The 27,564-nt window shown below is 43.0% G+C and overlaps 1 protein-coding gene across 1 annotated transcript in view; it reads left to right on the forward strand.

Annotated features, from left to right (window-relative positions):
* Positions 1 to 1,347: 1,347 nt before the first annotated feature.
* TXNRD1 (thioredoxin reductase 1) overlaps positions 1,348 to 27,564 on the forward strand; it is a 44,414-nt gene continuing 18,197 nt past the window's right edge. Inside the window, exons 1-9 of the mRNA XM_078146940.1 lie at positions 1,348 to 1,574; positions 4,957 to 5,079; positions 8,023 to 8,095; positions 12,423 to 12,542; positions 17,820 to 17,960; positions 18,095 to 18,212; positions 21,872 to 22,097; positions 26,050 to 26,142; positions 27,378 to 27,454. Of these exons, the coding sequence (XP_078003066.1) occupies positions 1,419 to 1,574; positions 4,957 to 5,079; positions 8,023 to 8,095; positions 12,423 to 12,542; positions 17,820 to 17,960; positions 18,095 to 18,212; positions 21,872 to 22,097; positions 26,050 to 26,142; positions 27,378 to 27,454 (1,127 nt within the window). The 5' untranslated portion in view covers positions 1,348 to 1,418. The remainder of the gene's footprint in view (positions 1,575 to 4,956; positions 5,080 to 8,022; positions 8,096 to 12,422; positions 12,543 to 17,819; positions 17,961 to 18,094; positions 18,213 to 21,871; positions 22,098 to 26,049; positions 26,143 to 27,377; positions 27,455 to 27,564) is intronic.

Genomic DNA, 27,564 nt, shown 5'->3' on the forward strand with positions numbered 1-27,564 from the left:
ATCAGCACTGCTGAGCTCTTGTGAGTGTTTTCCTCAGGTTTTAGTACTGCTCAGTAAAGCTGCAGCTCTGGGTTTCATTGTTTTTTTTTTTAAACCACTTCTTTGGTTAGGTTCATAGTGCCTTCAGTTCTTCCCTTCAGAAAACATTATTATTAAGTGCCTACTATGTGCCAGGCTCTGTGCTAAATTCTGGGGACTCAAAAAAAGGCAGAAGAAAGTCTTTGCCCTCAAGGAGCTCGCGGTCTAACAAGCATATGTTAGATGCCTTCTATGTGCCAGGCTCTGTGCTAAGGAACCAGAGGCAAACTGGTCATGGTCCCTGATCTGGGGAGCTCGGGTGTGTCTTTCCAGATGCTCAGAGCCTATGGTGCTCCGCCTGTCTTTTTGTTCCCCTCCAGTAACGTCCCCAAGGGAAGAAGCTTCAGGTGGGGCCAGTTCTTCCTTCCTGGTTTCTGTTGTAAGTTGCCTGCTATTTGGCCCTGAGGACACCCTCTAAGAATTGTCTTTGTGGGACTTCCCTGTGAGTTGTAGTCAGCATGACAAGGCATTTCCCTGGGAGGCGTTTTACATCCCACTCCCCTGAGGATGTTTCATACTGTGGGGTGGTGGTTTTGGTTTTTCTTTCCCCTGATAACAGTCTTCCACAATCGCTTGGTCAGAATGACTGGGCTTCTGTGCACCAGTGAAATGACTTTATGGTCATACTTAAGATCTTTCGTCATCCGTCTGGGGGTGGAAAGGAGGAAGGGTAGTGTACGGACAGCATAGCTTTGTTGGTGTGTCTGTGTTTGCCAGACACAGGATGTTATGTATCTGAAAACTACTGTTTCCCCTTCATGCTTACAGGGATGATTAAAAAGAAAATCAGGCATATTGACTTACTGTGCCAAGTTCAGATTTCTGTTGGCCGTGCCAGGGAGTGGTATGAGATGAGAGGTTCCTTGAACGAGGGCTAGCAAGCCATCTGGTCCTAATCTCTTGTACAGATGAGTAAACTGAGGCCCAGGGGAGATCATAAGGTTTATTGACCCGGAACTGGAGGGGGCCTTGGAGGGCACATTAGTGCTACCCTTTTATTTTACAGATGCAGAAACTGAGACCCAGGGATGATGGGGTTTGCCCAGGGTCACAAAAGTCCTAAACGTCCCTCCAAGGTGGGATCTGACTCCAGAGCTCAGGGCGCTTTCCACTGTACCCCGCTGCCTCCCACGTTGCCAGCCTTCGACATTGAACTCTGTTTTCCTCCCACAGTGGCTTGTGTTGAAGGTGGAGCATCAGTCATGATGCCCTTTGGATACTGTGGATACTGGCTGTGCTCACCCACCTTTGATTTTACACCTGCCAGGTTCTCCTGTGTCTGGTACGAGTATCACTGGGTCCCTGGTGCTTTCACGTTGTACCTCGAACTGCCCCCACCGATGCCCTCAAGAAGGAGACAGAGGCGCCGCCTCGGCGCCATCCCTCCTCCCCAAGCTGCCCCCTTGCGGCTGTCCACACCCCAGCCCCTTCCTCCTGATCCCAACTCCTGCCTGCCTCCCCCTCCATGCAGTAGCAGAACCGTTCAGCCTGAGCCGGTAAGTGGAGGGGCCGCCCATTCCAGGCTCTCAAACCTCCTTTCCTCCTTGCTCTCCTTCCCCCCGGTCCGCTTTCTCTTTCTGTAGGACTGTCGGGGCAGTCCTGGAAAGGACCTCAGGGGTCATCTCATTCAAACCCCTCCTTTGACACAGGAAGAAACTGAAGGCCAGAGAGGTTAAACAGCCATGATTCAAACAAGATCTGCCTCCAATCCCAGAGCTCTTTCCTTGTCCTCATTGCCTTTTACAGTAAAATCATCCAGTTTTTCATGACAATACAATATTTTCCTTTACATAAAGAAGCACAGATGAAAAATTTTACACGACCCAATGCCACCCCGCATTTCTCTAGAGTCTGAGTTATAAAGGGCAGACTGTTAAATGAGATTACATCCCCAAAGCCATTTTCACTAGCTAGGGTGAAATGGGGCCAAATGCGGATAAGAATTACGGAATGATTTCTTCTGAGCTCCCCCATTTAATTAAAGCGGTAATTCTTTGGACTGGAAACCTTAATATGCAAATAGTATGGATTTGCCCAACCTAAATCTAATACAAAGGACTTAACGGGGCATAGAAGCAAAAGAAGCCCACTTTGCAAATTACCTCTGTCAAAATGGATGGCAGCAGCTTCTGTCTAGAATATTAACCCACAGGAAAGGTGAAATGCTAATGGTTTGTGTCGATGTTTCAGCCTTCCTTTTTTTTTTTTTTTGCTTCGTTGTAAAGGACCTGTAATGAGTCCTAAAAATAGTCTCTGAAAATCTTGGGATGGTACACTTGGCACCCTACCTTTATTCTGGCAGGGCTGCCCTCCCGGTTCCCTGCCTTACCTACCTCACCCTTCCACGCTCATCCTTGACTGACTTCTGCCTGGAGAATGTTTCTACCCTGGACTCACTCAGAGTAAACATGGGTTCTTTTGACAACCTATTAAATTAAAAGGGCTCCAGGAAGAAAGCATTTGTCTTTATGTCTGCCTTTGTGAGATTTCCAGAGACCCAGCCTAGTTTTTTCTTTAATGTAAATGAATATTTTTTATATCAATTTTATCATTTTTTATTATATCAATTTTTTTATGTCAATGTCAGTTTCTAGTGGTACCCCTTTCCCCACATTGTTGCCTTCTGTTGTAACAAAGATATTCACTTGTGTAGTTAGGCCATATCTGACTGCGTATGCCTCATTCCACACCTATGGCCTACCACCTCTCTGTTGAGAGGAGGGAGGTATGTTTCATCATCTATGGCTGCATTAATGAGAGTTCTGACATTTTCTTTTTTTTTCCTTAATAGTATTTTATTTTTTTCCAATTACATGTAAAGATAGTTTTAAGATTTTGAGCTCCAAATTTTTTCTCTCCCTCCCCAAAACAGCAAGCAATCTGACATATGTATGATCATATTAAACGTATTTCCACATGAGTCATGTTGTGAAAGAAGAATCACCATGAGAAAGAAAAAACAAAAGAAAAAAAGAAAAAAATAGCATGCTTCGATCTGCATTCAGACTCCATGGTTCTTTCTCTGGATGTGGACAGCATTTTCCATCATGAGTCTTTTGGAATTCTAACATAGGACAATAAGAGATCTAAGACCTTAGAGGTCATTCAGTCCAAACCTGCTCATTTTACGGGTGAGGAAACCGAGTCCTAGAGAGGTTAACTAGCACGCAGGTAGTAAGTGCTAGATAAGATTCAAGCTTAAGGTCTGTGATGCAAAGCTGAGGCATTTTTCCATACTGCTTTTCAGAACAACATAGTTTGCTTAAGCCACCTTATTAGCAGGGATGGGGGACCTTCGGCCTCGAGGCGACATACGGCCCTCTAGGTTGCAGGTCCCCCACCCTTGGTAGAGGGTAATAACAACCGACATTTTACAGTGTTTTAAGGTTCTCATGATGCCTTTATAGTGTCTCACTCAATCCTTGCAGCAACCCTGTGGTAGGTACTGCTGTTGCCTTATCTTACAGATGAGGACTTTGGCTCAGAGAGTTTCTCAGTGACTTGCCCATGCTTACACGGCTAGGAGGCGGTAGCAGGCATTTGAACCCAGATCTTTCTTGTTCTGCCAAGTTTTTCATTCTTTCTTCCAGTGTTTGGTCTGGACCTTTGAATTCAGGGGACCTTGGTCCGGGGGAACTCCTGGGATGAGGAAAGTCCTTCCACCTACGCTGGCTGGCAATTTAAAAAAAAAACTCCAATAATTGGTCTCTTGCTTTTTATATCCTTTTCCTCTGCCCTCCCATTGTAAGCAGTGATGTGCTGGAAAATGTTTAACACCCAGCTCTCTGGGGAGGGTGGGGAATGCATACTTGACACACTTTTAAGTTTAATCTGCTCTAACATTTTATTCATCCTTTTCACAAATCTAGAAAGAAATTAAAACAATGAATCAAGTCCTGATTTATAGCATTTGCCAACTTCAAGGGGGATAAATGCTCACCCTGAAAATTTCAACAACAGAATTGGGTCTCGTGAACTGGCTTTCAGGCGGGTGTGAGTTGGCTTTAACCTGTAAGGGAGACTTTTTTAAAAAGGGGGCAGAAAAAGCATTTAAACAAAACTAACCAACACACTGACCGAGTCTGACCATGTATGACTTATCCCTCACCCATAGACCCCCACCTCTACAAAAAAGAGAAGGAAGTACATTTCCTTCTCTTGTCTTTGGGAATGAGCTTGGCAATGGTACTTATACAGTGGAATGGTGTTTCTGTTCTATCCTTTTCTTTTACTCTGTTGTATATTCCCAAATCTGCCTTTTTTACATTCTATAAATTCATCTCAACTTGACTTTTTGACAACTGTTGTGCAGTTTATAATCTTAGAAAGCTGTCTGGGGTACAGAGAGGGCAAATTACACACCTGGAGTCACATAGCCAGTATGGGTTGGAGGCAGGATTTGAACTTGGGATCTTCAAGAAACTGTGCCCACCTGTCTATCCACTGTGCAATATTGCCTTTCCACTGAGGGTTGGTGGAATATGTAAAGCTCCTAGGGAGAAGTAAGAAAACTCTCTTCCTAAATCTAAAGGCTGATGATCGATCTCTCTCTCTGTGGTTTTTTTTTTTTTGGTGAGGCAATTGGAATTAAGTGACTTGCCCAGGGTCACACAGCTAGTGAGTATCACGTGTGGAGGCTGGATTTGAACTCTGGTCCTCCTGACTCCAGGGCCGTTGTTCTATCCACTGCGCCACCTAGCTGCCCCTAGACTGATGACCTCTAAGCAAGAGTTTACACTTGTATTCTGGTATTGGGAGCCAAGAACACGCAGAGTAATTTTGGTCACTGGGATGTTTTATTCCAAAAGGTGGGTTTCCTGGAATCCCTGGCGAGGGCTGCTTTGGAGTGAAACTTTTTCCCTTTTTATTTTCCTTCAGGCCAAAAAGGAAGACACACCTCAAACTCTGTACAGAATGAATGGGTCAGAAGAGACCCCCGAGTCCTATGACTATGACCTCATCATCATTGGAGGGGGTTCTGGAGGCCTGGCTGCCGCCAAGGTACGTGCATTTGGAGTGACTTTCCTAATCCGCCAGAGAATGGGTCATCTGTTGGTGAAAGGGATGATGGGATGAGTCTTAGAGACCATTATACAGAAGAAGAAACTGAGTTCCAGGAAATTAAAAAAAAACAAAACCCAACCCAAAACTCACCCAAGAATATAGGACCAGAGATTTAGTGTTCAAAGGGACCCCAGAAGCCTTCTTGTCTGTTTACCTCATATTTTATGAGGAAACTGAGGCAGGCATTGTCCACCACTACACCACGTAGATTTCCACCAGTGGATAATCAAATGTGTAAAACTTCTGGGGACCAGGAAGAAAGAAATCTCCATCTGTGTAACTGAACTACTGATCTGGAAGCAATATTCCCAGTTTAGGGACAATGCTAATGGAGATGCTGCTGGCCCTACTCTCTTTCCCTTCTCTGTCTGTTCGGTCAACAAGCATTTGTTCATATTAGCCAGCACTTATATAGCACTTTACGTGATTATCCCAATTAATCTTTGGGGAGGTATGTGCTATTCTTATACCATTTTACTGGTGATTGGTGGCAGCTAGGTGGCGCCGTAGTGCACAGAGTGCCGGACTTGGAGTCAGGAAGACTCATCTTCCTGAGTTCAAATCAATCCTCAGACACTAACTGTGACCCTGGGCAAGTCACTTACCCTGTTTGCCTCAGTTTCCTCGTCTGTAAAATGAGCTAGAAAAGGAAATGGCAAACCTCACCAGTATCTCTGCCAAGAAAACCCCAACTGGGGTCACAAAGAGTCTGACATGATTGAAAACGACTGAATGGCAAATACTGAGGTTGAGAAAGATGTGCCCAGGGATTTGAACTTGAGTCTTCCTGACTCCAAAACCAGAGCGCACTACCCAGTCTGCCTCCCATCTACCTTTTTTTTTTTAGCTAAGTGACTTGCCTAGGGTCACACAGCTAGTAAGTGTCAAGTGTCTGAGGTCAGATTTGAACTCAGGTCCTCCTGACTCCAAGGCCAGAGCTCTGTCCACTACACCACCTAGCTGCCCCTCCCATCTACCATTTTGCAAGAACATGCTGAGGGCTGGGGCTACAAAGACAAAATGAGAGCCCCTGTCCTCAGGGAGCTTATGTTCTGATAGGAGAGGCCACTTGACTGTATAAAGTCTATACAGAAAATAATACTGTCAGGTAGGTGGGAGGGGCAGACCCTGAGGCTGGGGGGGCACACCTCCTGTAGTTCTAATCGATCAGCAAACATTTCTTAATTGCCTGTCACGTGATGTGCCTTGAAGGAAATCGGGGCTCCCGAGAAGTGGAGGTGATGGAGGGAGTGTTTCCTCAAGTCCCAGGCAGAGAGGAAAGATCCATCTTCTCAAGGCCACATGCTCTCCTCTTCATCATTCAGTAGTAAGATTTTTCTGCCCTGAATCGCCCTGTTTGAGCCCCTGAAGTCTCCAGAAATTGACTTTCAACAGCAGTGATTCTGTGAGCCTCCCATGAGGTGATGGAAGAGGGAGATGAGCTCATTCAGGGGAGTGTAGAAGTGGAAGGGCCCAGCCGGGAGAGGGAGGGGTGAATGTGCTGGTGTTGCTCCATCCAAGGGCCTGAGTGAAGGTGAGCTCATGCGTTTGAAGATCACAGTCTTGGACCATCTGCTGTAACATCTGCCAGAGGTGAATGAAGTGGTGATCAGGGAGGGAGGATTAAAATGAAGCCAAGATAGGCAAGAAATGTCTCTTTGTTTTAAAGTTAAGATTGAGGTGCCCACTGCCCTGCTAACACCAGGGCTTGGGTTTAGGTCAGGGGTTAAATTTATAAATATTTATTGTGTCTGGGTGTACAGAGGCAAGAATGAATGAAAAAGTATTTATTAAGTACCTGCTCTCCCCCCTCCAATGTGGAGCACGTAATTGTTTCACCCAGTAACTTTCCATGTTTAGATCGCTGGCTAGTTTGTTGAAAGGGTAAATGATTTGTCTGGGGTCACACAGCCATGATGAGTCAGACTCAGAACTTGAACCTGAGGTTTTCCTGATTTCAAGACCAGCCCTCCTCTGTCCTTGTGGCCCGGCTTCCTCTCACACAGAGATTCTTTTCTTTTCTTTTCTTTTCTTTTTTTTTTTGGCAGTTGGGTTAAGTGACTTGCCCAGGGTCACATAGCTAGATAGAGATTATTTTCGATGCAGAGTAGTGGTTCCACAGAAGAATAAACCTATTGAGAAACACATCAGATTCTTGAGGTTCATTGGAAAGGACCCTGGTTCTGGTGTCAGAGCCTCGGGGTTCAAATCCTACCTCTGATGTCTGCTAACTGGTGTGACCTTGGGCAAATCATCACCTTCCTGGGTCTGAGAAGGTTGGACTCTGTGACTTTGGAGGTCCCTTTTACGTCTAATCTTTGATCCTGTGACTTGGAGACACTGTAGAAAGGGCAGACCAGGCTTGAGAAATACCCTTTACAGGAAGGATGGTGCTTGACAGTTTCATAAGAAAAACCTCTCCCATTCAGCCTTAACTCACTGTGGTAATGGCTTATTTATTGCACATGGTCAATTCAAATTCAATTTATGATCTCTTTATCAAGAATACATAGAGACAAGGGCTCTTGGAAATTCACATATCTATTGTTTTTGGTCACTTAAGTTTTTTGGAAATGGGCTGACCTTTTCCTGTTATTGCTTAATTATTAAATGGAGTATTCAGGATATCTGACTCAGACAGTAATTTCCTCGAGTGAAACTTCATTGCACATTTTAAGACTGCCCCTGAGTATCTCTATGTATGTCTTTTCATTTTCATCCCAGTTATGGTAATGACCTTGGCCTATGAAGTTTTGCTGGGATTAATAACTGGTCATGCTTCGTCATTATGGCTTAATGAAAAACAACATGACCCTTTAACTACAAGGCACTTTCTAGCCTCGTTTTTTGGATATTAATTTTATTAAATTTGTTCCCCAGGAGGCGGCTAAATATGGCAAGAAGATTATGGTGCTAGACTTTGTCACTCCGACTCCTCTTGGAAATAGATGGGGTAAGTTTTTCTCAATATCTCGGATGCAGATCAGTAGGAATGTGGTTTTTTTATTTTATTTTTTAAGCTATGAAGTCATTTGCTTATGAAACCCGTTAATGAAATTAGTCAGACACTAGTCTGGTCTAGCAAGTGGGCCAAGCTGAATGAGGCTGGAGTTTTTCATTGGCATTCAATTTTATTAAATACTGCCAACTTTGGGCTCAGAATATCAACGAAGGTGTTGCCACAAGCAAGCCTCCATCCTCGGGTCAAGGCTTTGGGGCAACTTGGATTACCCAAGAGTTGAACGAGGTCTCCACTGTCTTCAAGTCTCTCTCCCCTTATTCCACAGTTATAAAAGCAGAAGCCTGAATTAGTATCCTCGCTTCATCTGGTTCCCATAAAACTAACGTCCTTGTTGCCGAGGTCATTACTACTCATTGACCTCTGGCGTTCTCATCAAAGAGGCCATTTACTGTCCCTTGGCATTTGAAGAAAAAGTTTTATTCACGCCTTTGTTTTTGGCCTTGTGGTCAGCTCTGGCTATGCCCCTTCCCCCACCATGACCCAATGGAGAAGGTTTCTTTCTCTTTTTAAAATACCAGCTCTTTATTAATACTATTATTACATACATGCATGCATATTTTGCTGTATACACAGACATATGTAAAAGTACATATGTGTGTATATGTATATATGTGTGTGCATATATATTTTCACACACACAGAGATATCAGTCACTGGAGTAAAGGTTCATTATTTGCATGTAAATAGATTCCCAAATATTTATGCATTGTGTAGTTATTTGGAATGTTTCTTTTTTGGAAAAATTTTTTTTAACACTTTAAAAAAAAATTTTGAGTTCCAAATTCTCTCCCTCCCTCAGGCCCTTCCCCACCTACTGAGAAGGCAAACAATATGATATCAACTATACATGTGAAATCATGCAGAACATGTTTCCATATTAGCCATGTCACAAAAAAAGCAAGAAAAATATAGAAAGTGAAAACATTATGCTTCAGTTTTCGCCCTCAAGAGCTCATTGCTTCTCTCTCTGGGGGGTGAATAACATTTTTCATCACGAGTCCTTTGGGAGAGGGTTTCTTTAACAAAGAAACTCAGTTAAACAAAACCAGGCCTCCTTTGGCACTGTGTGCGATGTTCTGCCTCCTGCCTTTCTGTCAGGAGGAAGGAGATGCTTCAGCCTCAGTTCTCCAGAGACGAGATAAATCTTTATAATTTTTCACCATTCAGGCTAACACCATTTTGCTCTTACTTAGAATCTTCCTGTTAAGAGTGCTAATGCAGAGAGATACCTAAGGGGCTTTTTTTTTCATCAGAGTAACTTTGTGTGCCAATGAAGTGGTAGATGGTGTTCAACTCACCTTAAGACCCCTGGATTTGCAGTCAGAGGAACTGAGTTCAAATTCCTCTTCTTCCATGTGACCTTGTACTAAATCTGTCTGTGCTTTCATTTCCTTGTCTGTTAAATGATAGTGACTTCGGAGATTGATTTCAGCTCTCACGCTGTGATCCCAGGTGCTTCAAGATTTGCTTTTGATAAATCAGACACCCTAGTCTCTGGCATCTCTCTCTCACCCTAAATTAACCTTGAGGTTCTGAGGCATGTGGCAGTTAGAGGAAGTTGGGGACTAGTGGATAGCTTGCTAGACTTGGAATCCAGCAGACCTAATTCCAGCTGTGTGAATTTGTCCCTTAACCCTCAGTCTGTCCAGTTTCCTAATCTGCAAGGTGGGAATAATAATCATACCTGGCTCCCAGGGTGTTTGTGAGGATCGAATAGAAAAAATATTTGTAAAGCTGTTTGCAAACCTTAAAGCACTATTTAAATGCCACTTATTATTATTATTATTAAAATTATACTAGACAGAGAAAATAATGTAAATGAAAAGAACACGGAAAGCTATGCGTGCTATCACTGTAATGGCCAGTCTTGGTTCTAGAGAAACATTGAGGAGATGAGCTTCTTTTAGGTCAGGGGCTCTTAAACTGAGTTCTGTGAACTTGATTTTATTTTCTTTTTTGTATTTTGGCTAACTTTATTTTGCTATAATTTTAAAAAATATATAAAGTTAAATTATAATAAAGTTTCCTTTATAAACCTTTATGTTTTCATTTATATATATTTGTTTTTATATTATATATTCTGTTGTATTAAATATATATTATATATTCCTATATTCCTTTATAGTTTATGCATTTGAAAGCAAGATTCTGAGAAAGGGTCTGGCCTTTACTACTCTGCCTAAACCCCAAACAAGTTAAGAACCTGTGCTTTGGGTAGAGAGGTGAAGGGTGGTGCATACAGGGTAAAATGTTGCCTATGCTGTTGGACATGGAGTGCCAGTTAATTTTGTTGGACTGTTTTAATTTGCTATTAGGGAAGGTTCGTTAGATGGGGTAGGAAAGGATGTAGTGTCTGGTATTGATGGGAATAACTGATGTGAAAATAGAAGGCATGAATAAAAAAAACTTAAAAATTAACTAAAGGCAAAATTGAAGTCTCTCCAGCCCTGGTGATTTCATCTGTAAAAACAGGGATATCATTTCTTGCCCTGCCCTGCCTTAAAAGTTTATTATGAGGATCAGATGAGGTTATGTTCATGAAAGTCTTTTCAGAACTCTAAAGCGTGTTATTATCACCACCTAAGACTGGGGAGGATTAAAAGCTCTGCCCAAGGGTATATGTTACAGGTAAGTGGTGGAGATGGGGCTGAACTGTGGGTGCTTCTCATGACCCCCCAACCCCAGGCCACTGTTCTCTGCAGTGCAGAGAAATTACCGGGATCCCTTAGTGGATTGGCTGGCTGGTAGAAGAAAAAGGGGTCAGCATTAAGGAATGGAATGATAGATTTGGCCAGTGGGCTTTCCCGGACCACCCTGACTCGCAGAATAAACGTTTAATCATAACACATTTCATTCTCAATGGGGAAATAGACTAGCGTAATTAGCTTCCAGCCTGCTGCGGTAGATAGGGGCTCTCTGTCTTTAATCATGAACAACATTTATGGGGAGGAAGCCAGTTCTATTCTTCATGCCTCCATAATTGCGAATGTGGGGAAACTAAATGACTCTCCCCCCTTGGGGTGGCTCCTTCTCTTGGCCTCCTGAACATACCCTGCGGTTTGCTTCCCTCTGGGGGTAAAATGAGGGGGCGTGATGTCCAGGCTTGGGTTTTTCCTTCTCAGGAGGATGGCTTTTTGTTTTACCTGGCAGTTGCTGGAGGGTTACACTCCCGTCTCTGCTTGCTTATTAGCTGTTTGACTTTGGGCCATTCATTCCCTGAACCTCAGTTTCCCCATCTGTAAAATGGCTGGGATGGCCTCTGAGGTACCTTCCCACTCTCATTCTGGAATCCTATGACTGTCAATTTTTTTTTTTTACCTATTGGGCAGAACTAGGAAGGATTCACTCTTCTAGGTCTTCATTGACCCTTCGTGAGCCAAATTCTCCTAAGAACAACCTTCATTTCTTTTCTCAGAGCGTGTTTTCCTTTCTGAGAAACAAGGGTGGGCAGGCAGAGGTGGGTAGGCAGCCTCAGAGGAATGCCTAAAGATTAGGAAAAGAAGATGAATCAATCAACTAAGCACCTGTCAAATCCCTCCCAAGTTCCAGGCAACCTCTTATGTCCATGAGCTGCAGACCAGGTGCCAGCCTACTTTGGTGAAGGGAATTTATGAACTAGGAGTTCCGTACAGTGATGAAATCACAAAATAAAAACACCAGGCACTCGAGCTATAGATCCAAAATAAGACCAACCTGCCCTCGAGGAGCTTATATTCTACAGGGAACTTTGTGATTTCCATTGTGTGTGTGTGTGTGTATATGTATGTGTGTATATATATATATATATATATATATATATATATATATATATATATATATATATATATATATATATATATATATATATATTATATATATAATTAGATGAATATAATAGAAGTTACATAAATGTAAACTCCTTGAGGGCAGGGACTTGCATTTTTGCCTTTATTTCCTCAGGGCTTAGGCCAGTGCTTGGCACGTAGTAGGTGTTTATTATGCTTGTTGAAGGGATGAATTAATATTAAATTAATTAAAATTAATAGATTTTTACTAATTATTGATTTAAGTACATCAGGTAAATCTGTTTTTAGATGGATTGGAACGTCCACCCTTCTGGCCAACACCATTCCTGAAAATTTGTGGAGTAGATTCATAATACTTCTTATTTTTAAAATTTTGTTATTTTTTAAAAAATGATTCTTGCCATTGACTTTGTTGGGTGTGATTTGGGTCATCAACTGTGCTAAAAGTGTTCCTTTTTAAAACATCCTTGCAGGTCTTGGAGGGACGTGTGTAAATGTCGGCTGTATACCCAAGAAACTCATGCACCAGGCGGCTCTGTTAGGACAGGCCTTACAGGATTCCCGCAAATATGGCTGGCAGGTGGAGGAGCAAGGTACGGAGATAAAATCTGTTTTTTCCATTTGTGGTCTGTACTGTTGATCTGGGATGGGTGCCCTGGCCGTTGCTAATAGCTTGGTGAATAATACTGTGAAGGTGGTTTTTATAGTGATCTCTCTCTCCCCTCTCCTCTCTCTCTTTTTTTCTCTCTTTTCTTTCTTCTCTTTTCTCCTTTCCTATCTCTCTTCTCTCTGTCTCCTGGCTCCTATCTCTCTCCCCTCTCCTCTCCTCTCTCTCTTTTTTTCTCTCTTTTCTTTCTTCTCTTTTTCCTTTCCTATCTCTCTTCTCTCTGTCTCCTGGCTCCTATCTCTCTCCCTTCTCTTCTCCTTTCTTCTCCTCTCCTCTCCTCTCTTTTTTTCTCTCCTTTCTTTCTTCTCTTTTCTCCTTTCCTGTCTCTCTTCTCTGTCTCCTATCTCTCTCCCTTCTCCTCTCCTTTCTTCTCCTCTCCTCTCTCTCTTTTTTTCTCTCCTCTCTCTTTCTTCTGTTTTCTCTTCTTTCCTGTCTCTCTTATCTTTCTCTCCTGTCGTCTTTTTCTCTCACCTCCTCTCCTCTCCCTCCCCACTCCTTCCTTTACTGTCATTTTTTTCAGGTAGCTCAGGGTTAGCAGTGACTGCATGGGAAATAGAATCTTGCTATCATCAAGAGCTGGAAAATCTTCCAGTTTCAAAGATTGGGGGGCCTTTTCTAGTGAATGCTCCCCATTTTATGTTGTTGTATTAAATGCCCCTGACCTCTGTGCTTCTCTGAAGTGATGCTCATCATTGGCTTTCAGGGGCATTGGGGAGTGCTAGGGATGGGGCCTGGCTTGCCAGTGAGCAGGCATTTCCCCCTCCCCGTGCCCAGCATGTGGGCAGCTCTTCTGAGAGGAGTCTGGGCTGTCTTGATAATCATTCGAGGCTGCTGGGGTCGGGGAATTGGATTTAGAATCTCCCACTTACATCATTTACTGCGTGTGTGTGAGATCATGGGCAGGCCTTTAACCCCTCTAGGACCCAGGCTGCTTCTCTGGAAAGTGAGAGGTGATCCTGGGGGGGGGGGTCCCTCGTAGCTCTGAACATAAGATCCAGTTACCTGGTTCAGATCCCTCCTCTTTCATTTACTACCTGGGTGATGTTAGGCACGTGCCTTAATTTAAGGCTCAGCTGTGGCTTTCAGAGCTATCCTGCCTGGCTGTGCTTCTTTCTGGCCCTGCTTTTATTTCTTTTTTAAAAGATACTTTGGGGGCAGTTAGGTGGCACAGTGGATAGAGCACCGGCCCTGGAGTCAGGAGGACCTGAGTTCAAATCCAGCCTCAGACACATGACATTCACTAGGTATGTGACCCTGGCAAGTTAGCGAGTCATTTAACCCCAATTGCCTCACCAAACAAACAAGCAAAAAAACCCAACAAAACGCTTTAATGATCCTTATCTAGTTTTATTTTCCCAAAGAGAGGGGTAGGAATTAGATTGATTTCATGGGTATAGAGAACTCCCCCTACCTGCAGGTCAGCCCTTTCTCTGCAATTTATCATATTAGAAAGTTATCAGGAACATTGGGAGGGTAAGTGACTAGACCAGAATCGCACACTAGTATGTGTCAGAGGCAGGATTTGAACCCGGATCTTCCTGGCTTTAATGCCAGCTCTCTATTCACTATACTTCCAGAAGACCACTTTTTTGTTTGTTTTTGTTTTTTGTTTTGAGGCAGCTACGTGCCTTGCTTCCGGTCACACAGCTAGTAAATGTCTGAGGTCAGATTTGAACTCATGTCCTCCTGACTCTAGGACTGGTACTCTATCCACTGTCCCACCCTGCTACTGTTAAGACACACACATTATGTAGCTGTATACTACATGTACACATCCATGTAATACATGGAAGGCAGGTCAGTCATTAGCACTGTTATCAGAAATCTCATAAGCAGGGATTAATTGATCAAATTGCCTAGCTGACACCTGGGAACCTGTTATATTATACAGTTAATAAGCTTCAGTAGAGGAAGGAAAGATGGTCCTGTATATAAGTCTTGGATAGGAGAGCCTTAGGCCTTAAGTCAGGCATAGAATTTTAAAATGGGAATATTTGGACACCATGAAGTCCAACTATTTGTCTTTTCAGATGAGAAGAGTTTTCCTTTTTCCTAGATTTGACGTGAAATTTGCCCAGTATCTCACAGCAAGTTCAGAGAACAAGGACTAAGAATTAGGTGTGTGTGTGTGTGTGCGCGCGCGCGTGTGCATGCATGCATGCATGGATGCACACTTGCACAAACTTCTGAGCTGAAATGAGCCCACCACTCTTCAGAGGAGGAGGGCATTCAGAAAGATTCTTAACTCCCCAGCAGCTTTCTAGAATGGAGAGTCTTGAAAAAAAGGAGGTAGCAGGAATATTTGATCCATTGATGGAACTCCAAAGTCGTCCCTTAGACCGTCTGCTCCCCAGTGTATGTCATGGACTCTTAAATCTGGGTGATAATGGTGTCACCAAGAGAGAACACAGCTCGTAAACTGTTTATTCAGCAACTCAGTGATCTAAGACTCCAGTTTACATTCTGCCTCATTTGATGTCAGCTCTAAACCCGCTGCTCTTATGAAAAATGTTCCCAAACTGAGAGAGACTGCTTGACTTGCCCTAGATTTTTTTGGGAAATGGGTTTTTAATCTTTAAAATGTCTCTCTTTTTTTTCTTATAAAGGTGAAAGAGCTTAAATAAATGTATATGGGATAAATAGGATGTTGTTAAACATGGTGCATGTTAGCTTGGCGGGGGAGATGGCCTTAGCTGTTGGGGAGGTCAGAGGAGGCTGCGTGGGCTCAGTGGTGAAGGAGAGATTCTGATGCAGGTGTGAGGAGAAAGCCTTCTGGCCATGGGGTCCAGCCGGTGTAAGGGGGCAGTACCAAGGCAGGTTCCCCAGATTACAGCCCTTGGGATGAGGAGTGTGTGCTAAGGCTAGAAAGGGAGTAGAGAAGGATTTTAAACACCAAAAGGAGGTGGGTTATTTTTTGTTCCTGGAGGCAATAGTGAAGGTAGGTTAAATGTGCCCTCTCAGGAAGCCCTTGTGGCAGCCTGTCTAGATTGGAGAGAAGTAGGGGGCGGTGAGGAAGCCTTTGGACAGACGGTTAGGGCTCAGACTGGAGCAGTTGATAACTCCTGGCTTGCAGTTAGAAGGCGTCTTTTCCAGGTGCTGGGGTTTGACCAGATGGCCCTGGATTCCTTTGCAATGCTAATTCCGTGAAATGGAGCAGGAGTTGATACTCTTGTAAAAGCTTTGTGCTCATGAAGAGACTTGTTGGATTTATTTGGGTTGTTCTGCTGGGAGGTGGAAATGGAAGGCAGTGTGGCTCAGTGGATAGAGCCACTAGGGAAGCCTCTGATTCGTGTTGGCTTGGTGACCCTGAGTAAGTCATTGAAACTCACTAGTCTGGGAGCTCTCCAAGACTATACCAAGCATGGGGGCAGCTAGATGGTGCAGTGGATAGAGCATTGGCCCTGGAGTCAGGAGGACCTGAGTTCAAATCCAGCTTCAGATACTTGATATTAGCTGTGTGACTGTAGGCAAGTCACTTAACCCTAGTTGCCTCACCAAAAAAAAAAGACTCTACTAAGCAGAGAAGCACTGGTAAAGAGAGTTTCTTCATCAGAAAGTTCCCCATCCCAATAAAATCACAGGCCTCGTCCCTATGTAACTCGGTCCTAGTCACAGAATTTGGAGCTGAAAAGGACCTTGACAAGATCAAGGTGAACGTTCTCATTTTACAGCCAAGGAGATAGACTCCAGAGATACCTGAAATCACACATCCTGGCCTCTTATCCGTTTCCCCCTTCTTTCTAGATGTGGGGTGGAATATAATTTTTTTTCTCGTCAGCAGAAGCAGTCATGCCCCTCTGGTCCTCAGTGTCCTCATCTGTACAAAGAGGGAGTTGTGTTCTATGACCTCTTCTGGCTCTGAATCTCTTATGCCAGTTAACTTTTCTGGACTCTGTTTCCTCATTTGTAAAATGACCTGTGCAGTACCTCCCAATTCCAAATCAATGATCCCTTCCTCAGCCTCAGTTTCCTTTCCTGTAAAATGAAGGAGCTGGTCTGGACAGCTCGTGAAGGCTTTTTACAAGTATTTTTTCATGTCAAAATTTGTTTTTTTATAAAATAAGGATTTCGTATTTTTGATCATCTTAAATAAGGCTGGGGAGCCAGATGTTTGGGAAGAGGAGTGGGGTCAACTCTCAACTCTAGTGTTTGCTGACTCTCCACCATTGTGTGTGTGTGTGTGTGTGTGTGTGTGTGTGTGTGTGTGTGTGTGAGCACATGAAACACATTCAACACAGAATTTGTCTCAAATGAAGTCTTATGTCCTTCAGTTCACCCCATAACACCCCCTCCCCTGCCACCCACACATTTTCCCCCCTAAAGAAAGGTAGCTAATTTATCTTTTTTTCTTTTTAAGTAAAGATTCAAATCAACAGCATTTAAAGTCTGAAGATCTTTTAAGCCATTTATAGTTTCCTTACATAAATTGGATGAAATTGATCTGCCTGCAGATGAGGGTTTAATCTGATTGCTGAATGATTTCTTCCTTGTAATTCCAAGTCTGCATCAGAGCTAGCCGATGCTTAGGAACCAAATTGGTCCACCTTCTTGCACTTGAAAACTCCGGATTTGAGAGGGGCTTGGGGCGGTCATATGGCACAGTTGCTACTCACTATACCAGATTCCTCCAGTAGATCGATGAAGCATCGGCCAGTGTTTACTGTGTGCCAGGATCCAGCATTCCAAATTAAAAGTGATGCCCGTTTATGTAACAATTTTAGGATTTCTGGATGCCTTTTTTTTTTTGCTGTTTTGGTGAGGCAATTGAGGTTAAGTGACTTGGCCAGGGTCAAACAGTATCAAGTGTCTGAGGCTGGCTTTGAATTCAGGTCCTCCTGACTCCAAGGCCAGAGCTCTATCCACTGTGCCACCTAGCTGCCCCAGCTGTAGTCTTAGTATCCTGTTACTTTAAACTGGAAAGCTCTTGGTCTTTGTGGTCACTAGAGGCACAGTGGATAGAATGTGGAGCTTGGAGTCAAGAAAACTCAAATTCATATACACTTAGCCTCAGTTTCCTCATCTGTGAAATGGGGATAGTAATAACACCTACCTCTCAGGATTGTCTTGAGGATTGCATGAGAACATGTAAAGCACTTTTGCAAATTGTAAATTGTTATATAAATGCTAGTGATTATTACGTCAGATGGATCTAGAGTCGCTGAATTAAAAAATTCAATTATTCTATGCCTTGTTTCATCTACAGTCAAACATAATTGGGAAAGCATGACAGAAGCGGTCCAGAGTTACATTGGCTCTCTGAACTGGGGTTACCGGGTTGCCTTACGGGAGAACAAGGTCACCTACGAGAATGCTTATGGAGAATTTGTGGGCCCCCACAAATTAAGGTAAAAATCAGCTTGGCCAACAGGAGCTGCCTCTGCCTTTAGTATATATGTGGGAGGGAAGCCTTGCGTGATGGCTAAGTAAAAGTTAGGCAGACTGACTCCCTTTGACTCTTTAAACGGTCGATTTCTCCGCAGGCGACCAATATAAAGGGCAGAGAAAAATTCTATACGGCGGAGAGGTTTCTCCTCGCCACTGGAGAAAGGCCACGCTATCCGGGCATCCCGGGAGACAAAGAATATTGTATCAGCAGGTAAGTGTTCCTGGCATCTCTCCCAGGTCACATCTTTCCCTCTTTAGCACACCTGTTTCTGGCTTTTCAATTTAATTATGACCAGACATGTTTGGTGATTCCACCACTCACTTATCCTCTAATTCAGCTCCTAATGCCACAGGTCTAATTTCTCCTCAGGTTCAAGGGAGATGATCGTCCTTTGCAGGAATAGAGTTGAGACAGGGATTGATATTGATACAGACACCATTGATATTGGTGCTTTCTGGGGCTATAGCTTATAGTGATTGCTAGTAAAAGCGAGTAGCAAGCTACCAAGTGTTTTAAGTGGGAGTCATGCTAGCATCATGGGGCCATGAAAATCCTTTCTAAGGGCATTTGGGATATGTTCTTTAGATTTTCTGGTAAAAAAAAATAAGTGAAAACATAAATGAAGCATTGTACTTTAGGTGAAGCATTTTTCCATTGGGGACCTCTATGACATTGATTTTAGTTATTTTGTTATTAGATAGATTTCTCCCTCTCTCCCTGTGCACCCACCCTCCCTGTCCAAGAGCCATCCTTTATAGCACAATTTTTTTTTTTTAGGCAATTGGGGTCAAGTGACTTGCTCAGGGTCACACAGCTAGTAAGTGTCAAGTGTTTGGTCTGAGGCCAGATTTGAACTCAGGTCCTCCTCACTTCAGGGCTGGTTCTATCCACTGCGCCACCTAGCTGCTCCACTAGCACATTTTTTTTTCTTGGTGGTGATACATATCTGCGATATGTGCTATTTATAGTGATCAAATGAGACAGTAATTGTAAAGCGCTTAGCACGGTGCCTGGCACATAGGAAGCACTATATAAATGTTAGCTATTTCATCCTCATCATTATCATCATTGGCTATTATTTTTATTATTATTATTACTATTACTACTGCTATTATTACTGGGGAGAATGAGGCTGGTAAATCTCTTGAGCTAAGGATTTCTGGGTTTGATAGCTCAATTGTATGTCCCTATTAAGTGCAGAATGAGTATGGTGATCCCCCTGGAGTAAGGACCTCCAGACTGCCTAAGAAAGGGCAGAATGGCCAAGATTAATAATGGAGCTGGTCAAAGCTTCTGCACCAGTCAGTTTTGGACTCCGGCCCATGAATGGCCACTGCATTTCCAGCCTAGAGATAGGGAGACCCAGTCTTTAAAATAATAATAATATTAAATTTTGATTTAATTTTTTTAACAAGCAGAAACCCATTTCTTCTTCCTGCCCCCCAACTGAAAAAGAAAAAGAAAACCCTTGTAACAAATACACATAGTTGGGCAAAACAAATTCCCTCATTGGCCATGTCCAAAAGCAGGTCTCATCCTTTGATTTGAGTATTTCATCTCTTTGGTTTTTTTTCCCCTTAATAATGTTTTATTTTTTTCTAATTGCATGTAAATATAGTTTTCAACATTCATTTTTGTAAAATTTTGAGTTCCAAATTTTTCTCCCTGCTTCCCTCTCCCTCCAAGATAGCACACAGTCTCTACATGTACAATCATATTTCATCTCTTTGGTAGGAGGTAGGTAGCAGACTTCATCTCTGGTTCTCTGGAATAGAGATTGGGCATTGCATGGATTAGAGCTCTTAAATCTTTAAAGTATAACAGACTTCTCTTGAAAGAAAAAGAGGATAGAATCAGCAAAAAAAAAATCAGCAGAATGGATCAATTCATTGGGAAAAAAATGTCAAACTATGTAATGGGACCTCTGTAGTATATTATCATTTTGTGGCATCTCAAAGAGTCAGTAAAGCTTATCATCTAACCCTTCTCTGTATTTGTAAGAATGGAGAAGTTCTCACATAAGGAGATTGTGACTGCCCAAGGTTTACTAAGTCAGAATCAGTTGGGAAATTAACCCCCATGCATTGTCTTAAACACCCTAGTGTTACCTTGGATGCAAGGCCAGCCCCAAAACCCCTTAACTTCCTTGTAAGGACTTCCTTAAGATTCTACCTGTGCCAGTTATATATATTGGGAAATTAACCAGTTATAAGACATTGCCAGTTATGTGATATTGGGAAATTAACCAGTTATGTGATATTGCAAAATTAACCAGTTATAAGACATTGCCAATTATATGATATTGGGAAATTAACCAGTTATATGATATTGCCAGTTATGTGATATTGGGAAATTAACCAGTTATAAGACATTGCCAGTTATGTGATATTGGGAAATTAACCAGTTATAAGATATTGCCAGTTATGTGATATTGGGAAATTAACCAGTTATAAGACATTGCCAGTTATGTGATATTGGGAAATTAACCAGTTATAAGACATTGCCAGTTATATGATATTGGGAAATTAACCAGTTATAAGACATTGCCAGTTATGTGATATTGGGAAATTAACCAGTTATATGATATTGCCAGTTATGTGATATTGGGAAATTAACCAGTTATAAGACATTGCCAGTTATGTGATATTGGGAAATTAACCAGTTATATGATATTGCCAGTTATGTGATATTGGGAAATTAACCAGTTATATGATATTGCCAGTTATGTGATATTGGGAAATTAACCAGTTATAAGACATTGCCAGTTATATGATATTGGGAAATTAACCAGTTATAAGACATTGCCAGTTATGTGATATTGGAAATTAACCAGTTATATGATATTGCCAGTTATGTGATATTGGGAAATTAACCAGTTATAAGACATTGCCAGTTATGTGATATTGGGAAATTAACCAGTTATATGATATTGCCAGTTATGTGATATTGGGAAATTAACCAGTTATAAGACATTGCCAGTTATATGATATTGGGAAATTAACCAGTTATATGATATTGCCAGTTATGTGATATTGGGAAATTAACCAGTTATAAGACATTGCCAATTATATGATATTGGGAAATTAACCAGTTATAAGACATTGCCAGTTATGTGATATTGGGAAATTAACCAGTTATAAGACATTGCCAGTTATGTGATATTGTGAAATTAACCAGTTATATGATATTGCCAGTTATGTGATATTGGGAAATTAGCCTCTATGGGCCAGAGTTTCCACATCTGTAAAAGGATGGGGTTCAGCTGGATGACTCTGAAGACCCCTTCCACTTCTAAACCTATGGATCCGTGATCAATCAAGTCCTAAATGGGCTCAAGGGAGATCCTAAAGCACTACACATCCTACAGTGCTCTATAGCTGTTGGTGGTTGTTATTATTATTGTTTGGTGTGGGCTGCAATCTGCTTTTGTGGAGCAGGTTCCCATGCTGGGAATGCATTCATTCACATGAATGAAATTGGAAGTACTCAGCGTAATGGAAAAGTAATATGGGTGATCCCAAATATGTGGTTTGGTTTGATTTTTTTTTTAGCATTTCTCATTGGTTTTAGAATGTTTTCTAAGTCAGAAAAATAAATCTGATTTTACCTTCATAGCTATAGTTTATCTATAGTTTTGATTCCAGTTTTGTTGTGTCCTGGTCATTCACCACCTTACTATGGTGGGAATCGTTGGGAGGATGGGGAGTGCACAGAAAACAGGATTTAATTTAATAAAACTGCCATGTGTAATTAACCTGTGGATAATTAATAACTAAGCATTTCTCAGTCCTAGAAACACACCGAAATGACATAATTGCCTTATTTGGTCATCGCTTGGTGGATCTAACTTTTTTTTCTCATGTTTCCAGCGATGACCTTTTCTCCTTGCCTTACTGCCCGGGAAAGACACTGGTGGTAGGGGCTTCCTACGTAGCTCTCGAATGTGCTGGGTTCCTGGCGGGCATCGGTTTGGACGTCACCGTGATGGTTCGATCCATTCTCCTGAGAGGGTTTGACCAAGACATGGCCAACAAAATTGGGGACCACATGGAAGAGCATGGCATCAAATTCATCAAGCAGTTTGTGCCTGTTAAAGTGAGTGATGAGTGTTCCCTTTATGTTGCTGGTCTGTGCCGGGCACTGGAGGCAGGAGGCGTGGAAAGCCGTCAGGCTCCCTCAGCAGGAGCTGGGAGCTTCCTTCCCCTCCTGGTTGGGAGGCAGCCTCAGTCTCTCACCCTGCGCTGCAGTTCACATTGCTCTGATTCCAACCCCCTTCACGGGTGATTCACTTCTTGCTTTGCCAGCTTGCTGGTCTGCATGGCCTTTCTCTCTGGAGTTTTCTTTTCAGGATGTGTAGTACAGAGGAGAGGACACTGAGTTAGAAGGAAGGAAAAAGGGAGTGAGGAAGAAAGGAAGGAGGGAGGCAAGAAGGAAGGAGAGAGGGAGGAATGGGAAAAAGGAGGGAGGAAGAAAGAGAAGAAGGAAGGAAGAGAAGAAGGAAGAAAAGGAAGAAGAGAAGAAAGAGAAAGGGAGGGAGGAAGAAAGGAAAGAAGAAGGAAAGAAGAGGAAGGAAGAAAAGGAAGAAGAAAGGAGAGAAAGGGAGGGAGGAAGAAAAGAGAGAAGGAAGGAAGAGGAGGAAGGATGAAAAGAAGAGAGGAAAGAGAAAGGGAGGGAGGAAGAAAGGAGAGAAGGAAGAGGAAGAAGGAAGAAGAGAAGAAAGGGAAAGGGAGGGAGGAAGAAAGAAAAGAAGGAAGGAAGAAAGAGGAGGAGGGAAGAAAAGGAGGAAGAGAGGAAAGAGGAAAGGAAGGAAGCAGAGAAGAAGGAGGGAGAAAGGAAGAAAGAAAAGAGGAAGGAAAGAAAGAAGGGAGGAAAAAGGGAGGGAGACAGGAAGAGAAGAAGAGAGGAAGGAGGAGGGGAAAAGGAGAAGGAAGAAAAGAAGCAGGGAGGAAGAGAGGAAAAAAGAGGGAGGATGGATTGAACATGAAGCAGACATTATTATCCCCATTTTACAGTTGAGGAAACTGAGGCAGATGAGAGGGTAAATGACTAGCCCAGGAGGCTTGGCTTTGAAATCAGGACTTGCTGTCTCCAGACCCAAAGCTCTCTTTACTATTTGACATCAGAGGGTATGGGTTGGAATCTACTAGGCTCATGCTTATAAGCTGTATGACTTTGACAAGTCACTTCACCCTACCCATCCGGGCCACAGTTTCTGCCTCCAAGGTCTCTTCTAGCTTTAAATCTGTGACCCTTGATCCTGTAAGCAGGTCACTTCTTTTTTTTTTTTTTTTGCTTTTAGGGAATTGGGGTTAAGTGACTTGCCCAGGGTCACACAGCTAGGACTAGTGTCAAGTGTTTGGTCTGAGGCCGGATTTGAACTCAGGTCCTCCTGACTTCAGGGCCGGTGCTCTATCCACTGTGCCACCTAGCTGCCCCCTAAGTAGGTCACTTCTAAGGTCCCTTCCTTTTCTTCGTCTGTGAGTCTTACCACTTAACCAAGGCCGAAATACCAGGGCAAGTGTGGGCTGATGTTTCCTTTGGAGGCTTCCCTTGGTACAATCTAATTAATTATTGAGAATTAGCTGCTGCTTTTCTGTGATTTCTGTTATTAGTTCACATTTGGGCTCATGGATTTTTTCTCTTGGAGCCTTTATTTTTTTTAAAATAGCATTTAGAACGTTCATTTTCTGCCAGGGCTTGTGAAAATCACCCCAAGTGAGCTCATGTTGCTCAAGGGAAATAGGGCTGATCTGGTGGGATATTTCAAACTCACATCTCCCAAGTTGGAGAGAGGCTCCATTGCATGAGGGTCATGGGCTCAGAGATTTAGAGCAAGGAGGGCCCTCCCTCCTTGGACCTCAGTTTCCTCATTTGTAAAATGAGCGGGTGACCTCTGAGTTTCCTTCTAGCCCCAGATCTCTGGCCCTAATGGAGTGCTTTGCACTCCTTAGAATGCTTTCTAAATGCTCTTTCTTACTTAGTAAGCTCTGAGGCAGCTGAGCACGTCCTAATAGGTCCTGCACCAACCAGCCCAGAGACTAATTAATCCTACCCTGTTTTCTGGATGATGAAACTGAGGCCCCAGGAGGTCAAATGTCTGGCACATTTTTACTCACACAGGCAGGGTCAGAGGTTCACAGATGGAGATTTAGTTCAGGGCCTCACATGCCGTCTGTTGTCTTCCCCTCATTTTGGGAAACCGAGGCCCAGAAAGGTATGTGATGGCCAGGGTCACAGAGGTAGGAAAGATCGTAGGCTTATAGAGCCGGAAGGAAAATCAGAGGTTACCTAGCCCAACTGACCTCATTTTGCAGAAGCCCTCAACCTTTGGGAGGTGAAGAGGCTAGTCCCTCCAAAATGGTGGAACCAAGATTTCAACTTGAGTCCTCTGACTCCCAACCCTATAGTGAAGCAGTAACGGTTAAGAGTTTGCTACCTAAGGGGCAGCTAGGTGGCACAGTGGATAGTAATTTCCCTTGAACTTGTCCATTCACCCTCTCCCTACCTCTCCCTCCATGGAAAAAAAACAACAAAATTCAGTCAGGCGAGTTTCAAGAGTTTTGAGATGTATGAGAACTTATGTATGTGAGATTTCAAGTGTCTCTTCTTTCTCAAGCCCTTGAGAGTTTGATTAAGAGATGATGATGATGATGATGATGATGATGATGATGGTGTGGGTGTGTGTGTGTGTGTGTGTGTGTGTGTGTGTGTGTGTAAACTGTCAGGCAGTATCCTCTGATTGAGAGGTCGTTGGGATAATCAGCTAAGATATGAAGGCTCGGCAGAATCTTATCCTTAGTTACTTAATCAGGAGTCCTGAAATGCGGTGGTGGTGTTACTTAATCAGAGAACATCTTTGAGGCATGATAGCTCTGTGGCGCATGGGAGAAGTAATACGCCAACATCGTCTTTGGGAGGCAGCTAGTGATGAAAGTCTGGAAATGTGTGTTTTTGGAATGGAAGCTGGTCATGGTGTGGTGGCATCTTTTTATGTTTTAGGTTTCTAAACCAAGGATTCTTAACCTTGAGTCCTTGAATGGGTCTTAAGAGGTCAGAGAACTTGGATTGGGGGAAAAAATGACAGCTTGAGTTTGATTCTGACTGAAAGAGGATATTTCCTTCCATAATGAATTTTGAAAAAAAAATATTTTGAGGATTTCTAAGACTTCACCAGACTGCCAGAGGGGTCTGGGACACACAAAAAAGGCTAAGAACTCATGTTTAAAAAGAACCCATAGCACTGGCTCTGGAATCAGGAAGACCTGAGTTCAAATCTGGCCTCAGATACTTACTAGCTGTGTGACCATGGGCAAGTCACTTAACCCTGATTGCCTCCAAAATAATAAAGAAGAGAAGGAGAGAGGGAGGGAAGGAAGGAAGGAAGAGCGAGCTCACATTGGAGCATTGTCATAGAGGAGATAGAATGCGGGGCTTGGAGTCAGGAATATCCAGGTTCAAACCCTGTCTCAGTTACTTAGTAACTCTGTCACCCTGGGAAAAGTCATTTCACTTTTTCTTCTAATTCTTTTTTTTTTGTTGTTAGGCAGTTGGGGTTAAGTGACTTGCCCAGGGTCACACAGCTAGTAAGTGTCAAGTGTCTGAGACCGGATTTGAACTCAGGTCCTCCTGACTCCAGAGCCGGTGCTCTATCCACCTAGCTGCCCCCGCCATTTCACTTTTGTCATCCTCAGTTTTCTCATCTGTAAGATGAGGACATTTGGACTCGTTGATCTCTAAGGTTCATTCTAGTTCTAAATCTATGGTCTGGTCACTTCTCTGGGGCTCAGTTTCCCTGTCTGTGAAATGGAAATTATAATAGAGTTGTGGGGAGCAAAGTGCTTTGCAAACTATAAAGCAGTGTAGAAATGAATCTCTCTGAACCTCATCTTTCTGCTCTTTAAAGTTGCGATAACTCTGAACGACCTCACACCTTGGCTGTGAAGATGCCCAGTGCCTGGCACTTAGTAGGTGCTTAGCAAGGCTTATTGATCGATTAATTTTGCACCATAGCTATCTGCTGTAATTATTATGGTTCTTATCATTTTAGGTTGAACAGATCGAAGAAGGCATGCCCGGCAGACTGAGGGTGGTGGCTCAGTCCACCGATGGCCAGGAGACCATCGAGGGCGAGTACAATACGGTGAGTCCACCCCCTGTCTTTGCAGACATGGACTGTGCTCTTGTCCGATGTTTATGGAGTGTCTGGAATAGCCCAGAGAGTTTACAGAACATTCATCCGCAGCCCTGCTGTTGGCCCCTGAAAAGCTCCTGCTTTAGGAACAATCTGTTGTACCTATCATGCCCTTAAGCTCTACTGGAACCCATCCTTGGCTCTCCCAAACCTGGGCTCATGATCTACACCTCTGGGGGTGTCAGTAGAGCCAAGGGGCATGGATCGGGTGCTAGCCTCAGAGTCAGAAAAACCTGTCATTGTGACCCTGGGCAAGTCACTTAACCAAGCACTCTATATCTCAGTTTGTTCATCGGTAAAATAAGAGAGTTGGGCTCAGTGATTCTCAAGGTCCCTTCTAGCTTGGAGTCTATGACCCTGTGAAGTTTAGTTTTAAAGTGGGATCCATGAGCTTTAAAAATATCTACATTTTTGGTAACTGTTTCAGTGTCATTGGTTTTCTTTGTAAATCCTGTGCGTTTTTTGAAATGCATTTAAAAACACGATTCTGAAAAAGGGCTCATTTGTCATCCTGTGCATTTTTTTAAAAATGCATTTAAAAACATGATTCTGAGAAAGGGTCCATAGACTTCCTCAAACTACCAATGTGGGTATTGGGTAGTCTGGGACCCCAAAATAGGCTAAGAACCCCTGGACTAGCTTCCCAGGACATACAACCTTCATGTGAAAGAGGCCACCCTCTTTTTTTTTTTTTTGTATTCATACTTCCTCCTTAGTATAGCTTATCACTTTACAACTCAGATGTCTTTTCCTTACCATGAGACTATGAAAATAGAAATAAATACAGACTGGAGAATTTAGGTTTCTGACTGTTGCCTATCACACCTTGAGAACCTATGCAATGATTGGACCCAATGACTTTCAGGCACCATGCTTCCGTGGGGCAGGGTAGTATGGGTCTCTCAGCCTCAATTTCCTCATCTGTAAAACAGAGATAATAATAACCACCTCCTGAGGTTGTTGTGAGGATCAGATGGGATCATATTTGTAAAGTGCTTTGGAAACCTTAAAGCTCCATATAAATGCTAGTTAGTATGTATCTTAGATGCTAACAGCTGCGTATGTTATTCCCTTATTAGACTATAAGCTCTCTGGGGGCAAGAGATCATTTGTCTTTTTCTTTGCATACAGTGCCTGGCACATAGTAAATGCTTAATAAATGCCTGTTCTTCGATGGATTTCAGGTGTTGCTGGCAATAGGACGAGATTCATGCACAAGAAAAATTGGCTTGGAAACAGTTGGGGTGAAAATCAATGAAAAGTAAGTGAGAAAGACTTCTTTTCTAGCCCAGTCTCATGATGGCTTCCCCGGGTAGCATTGACCCATAATGTAGTTCTTCAAAGCTAGTTTTTGTCTTTAAGAGCCGCGGT

The sequence above is a fragment of the Phascolarctos cinereus genome, unplaced genomic scaffold (genome assembly GCF_003287225.1).
Source record: "Phascolarctos cinereus isolate Bilbo 61053 unplaced genomic scaffold, phaCin_HiC Scaffold_1;HRSCAF=81, whole genome shotgun sequence".
Taxonomy (NCBI): Eukaryota; Metazoa; Chordata; class Mammalia; order Diprotodontia; family Phascolarctidae; genus Phascolarctos; species Phascolarctos cinereus.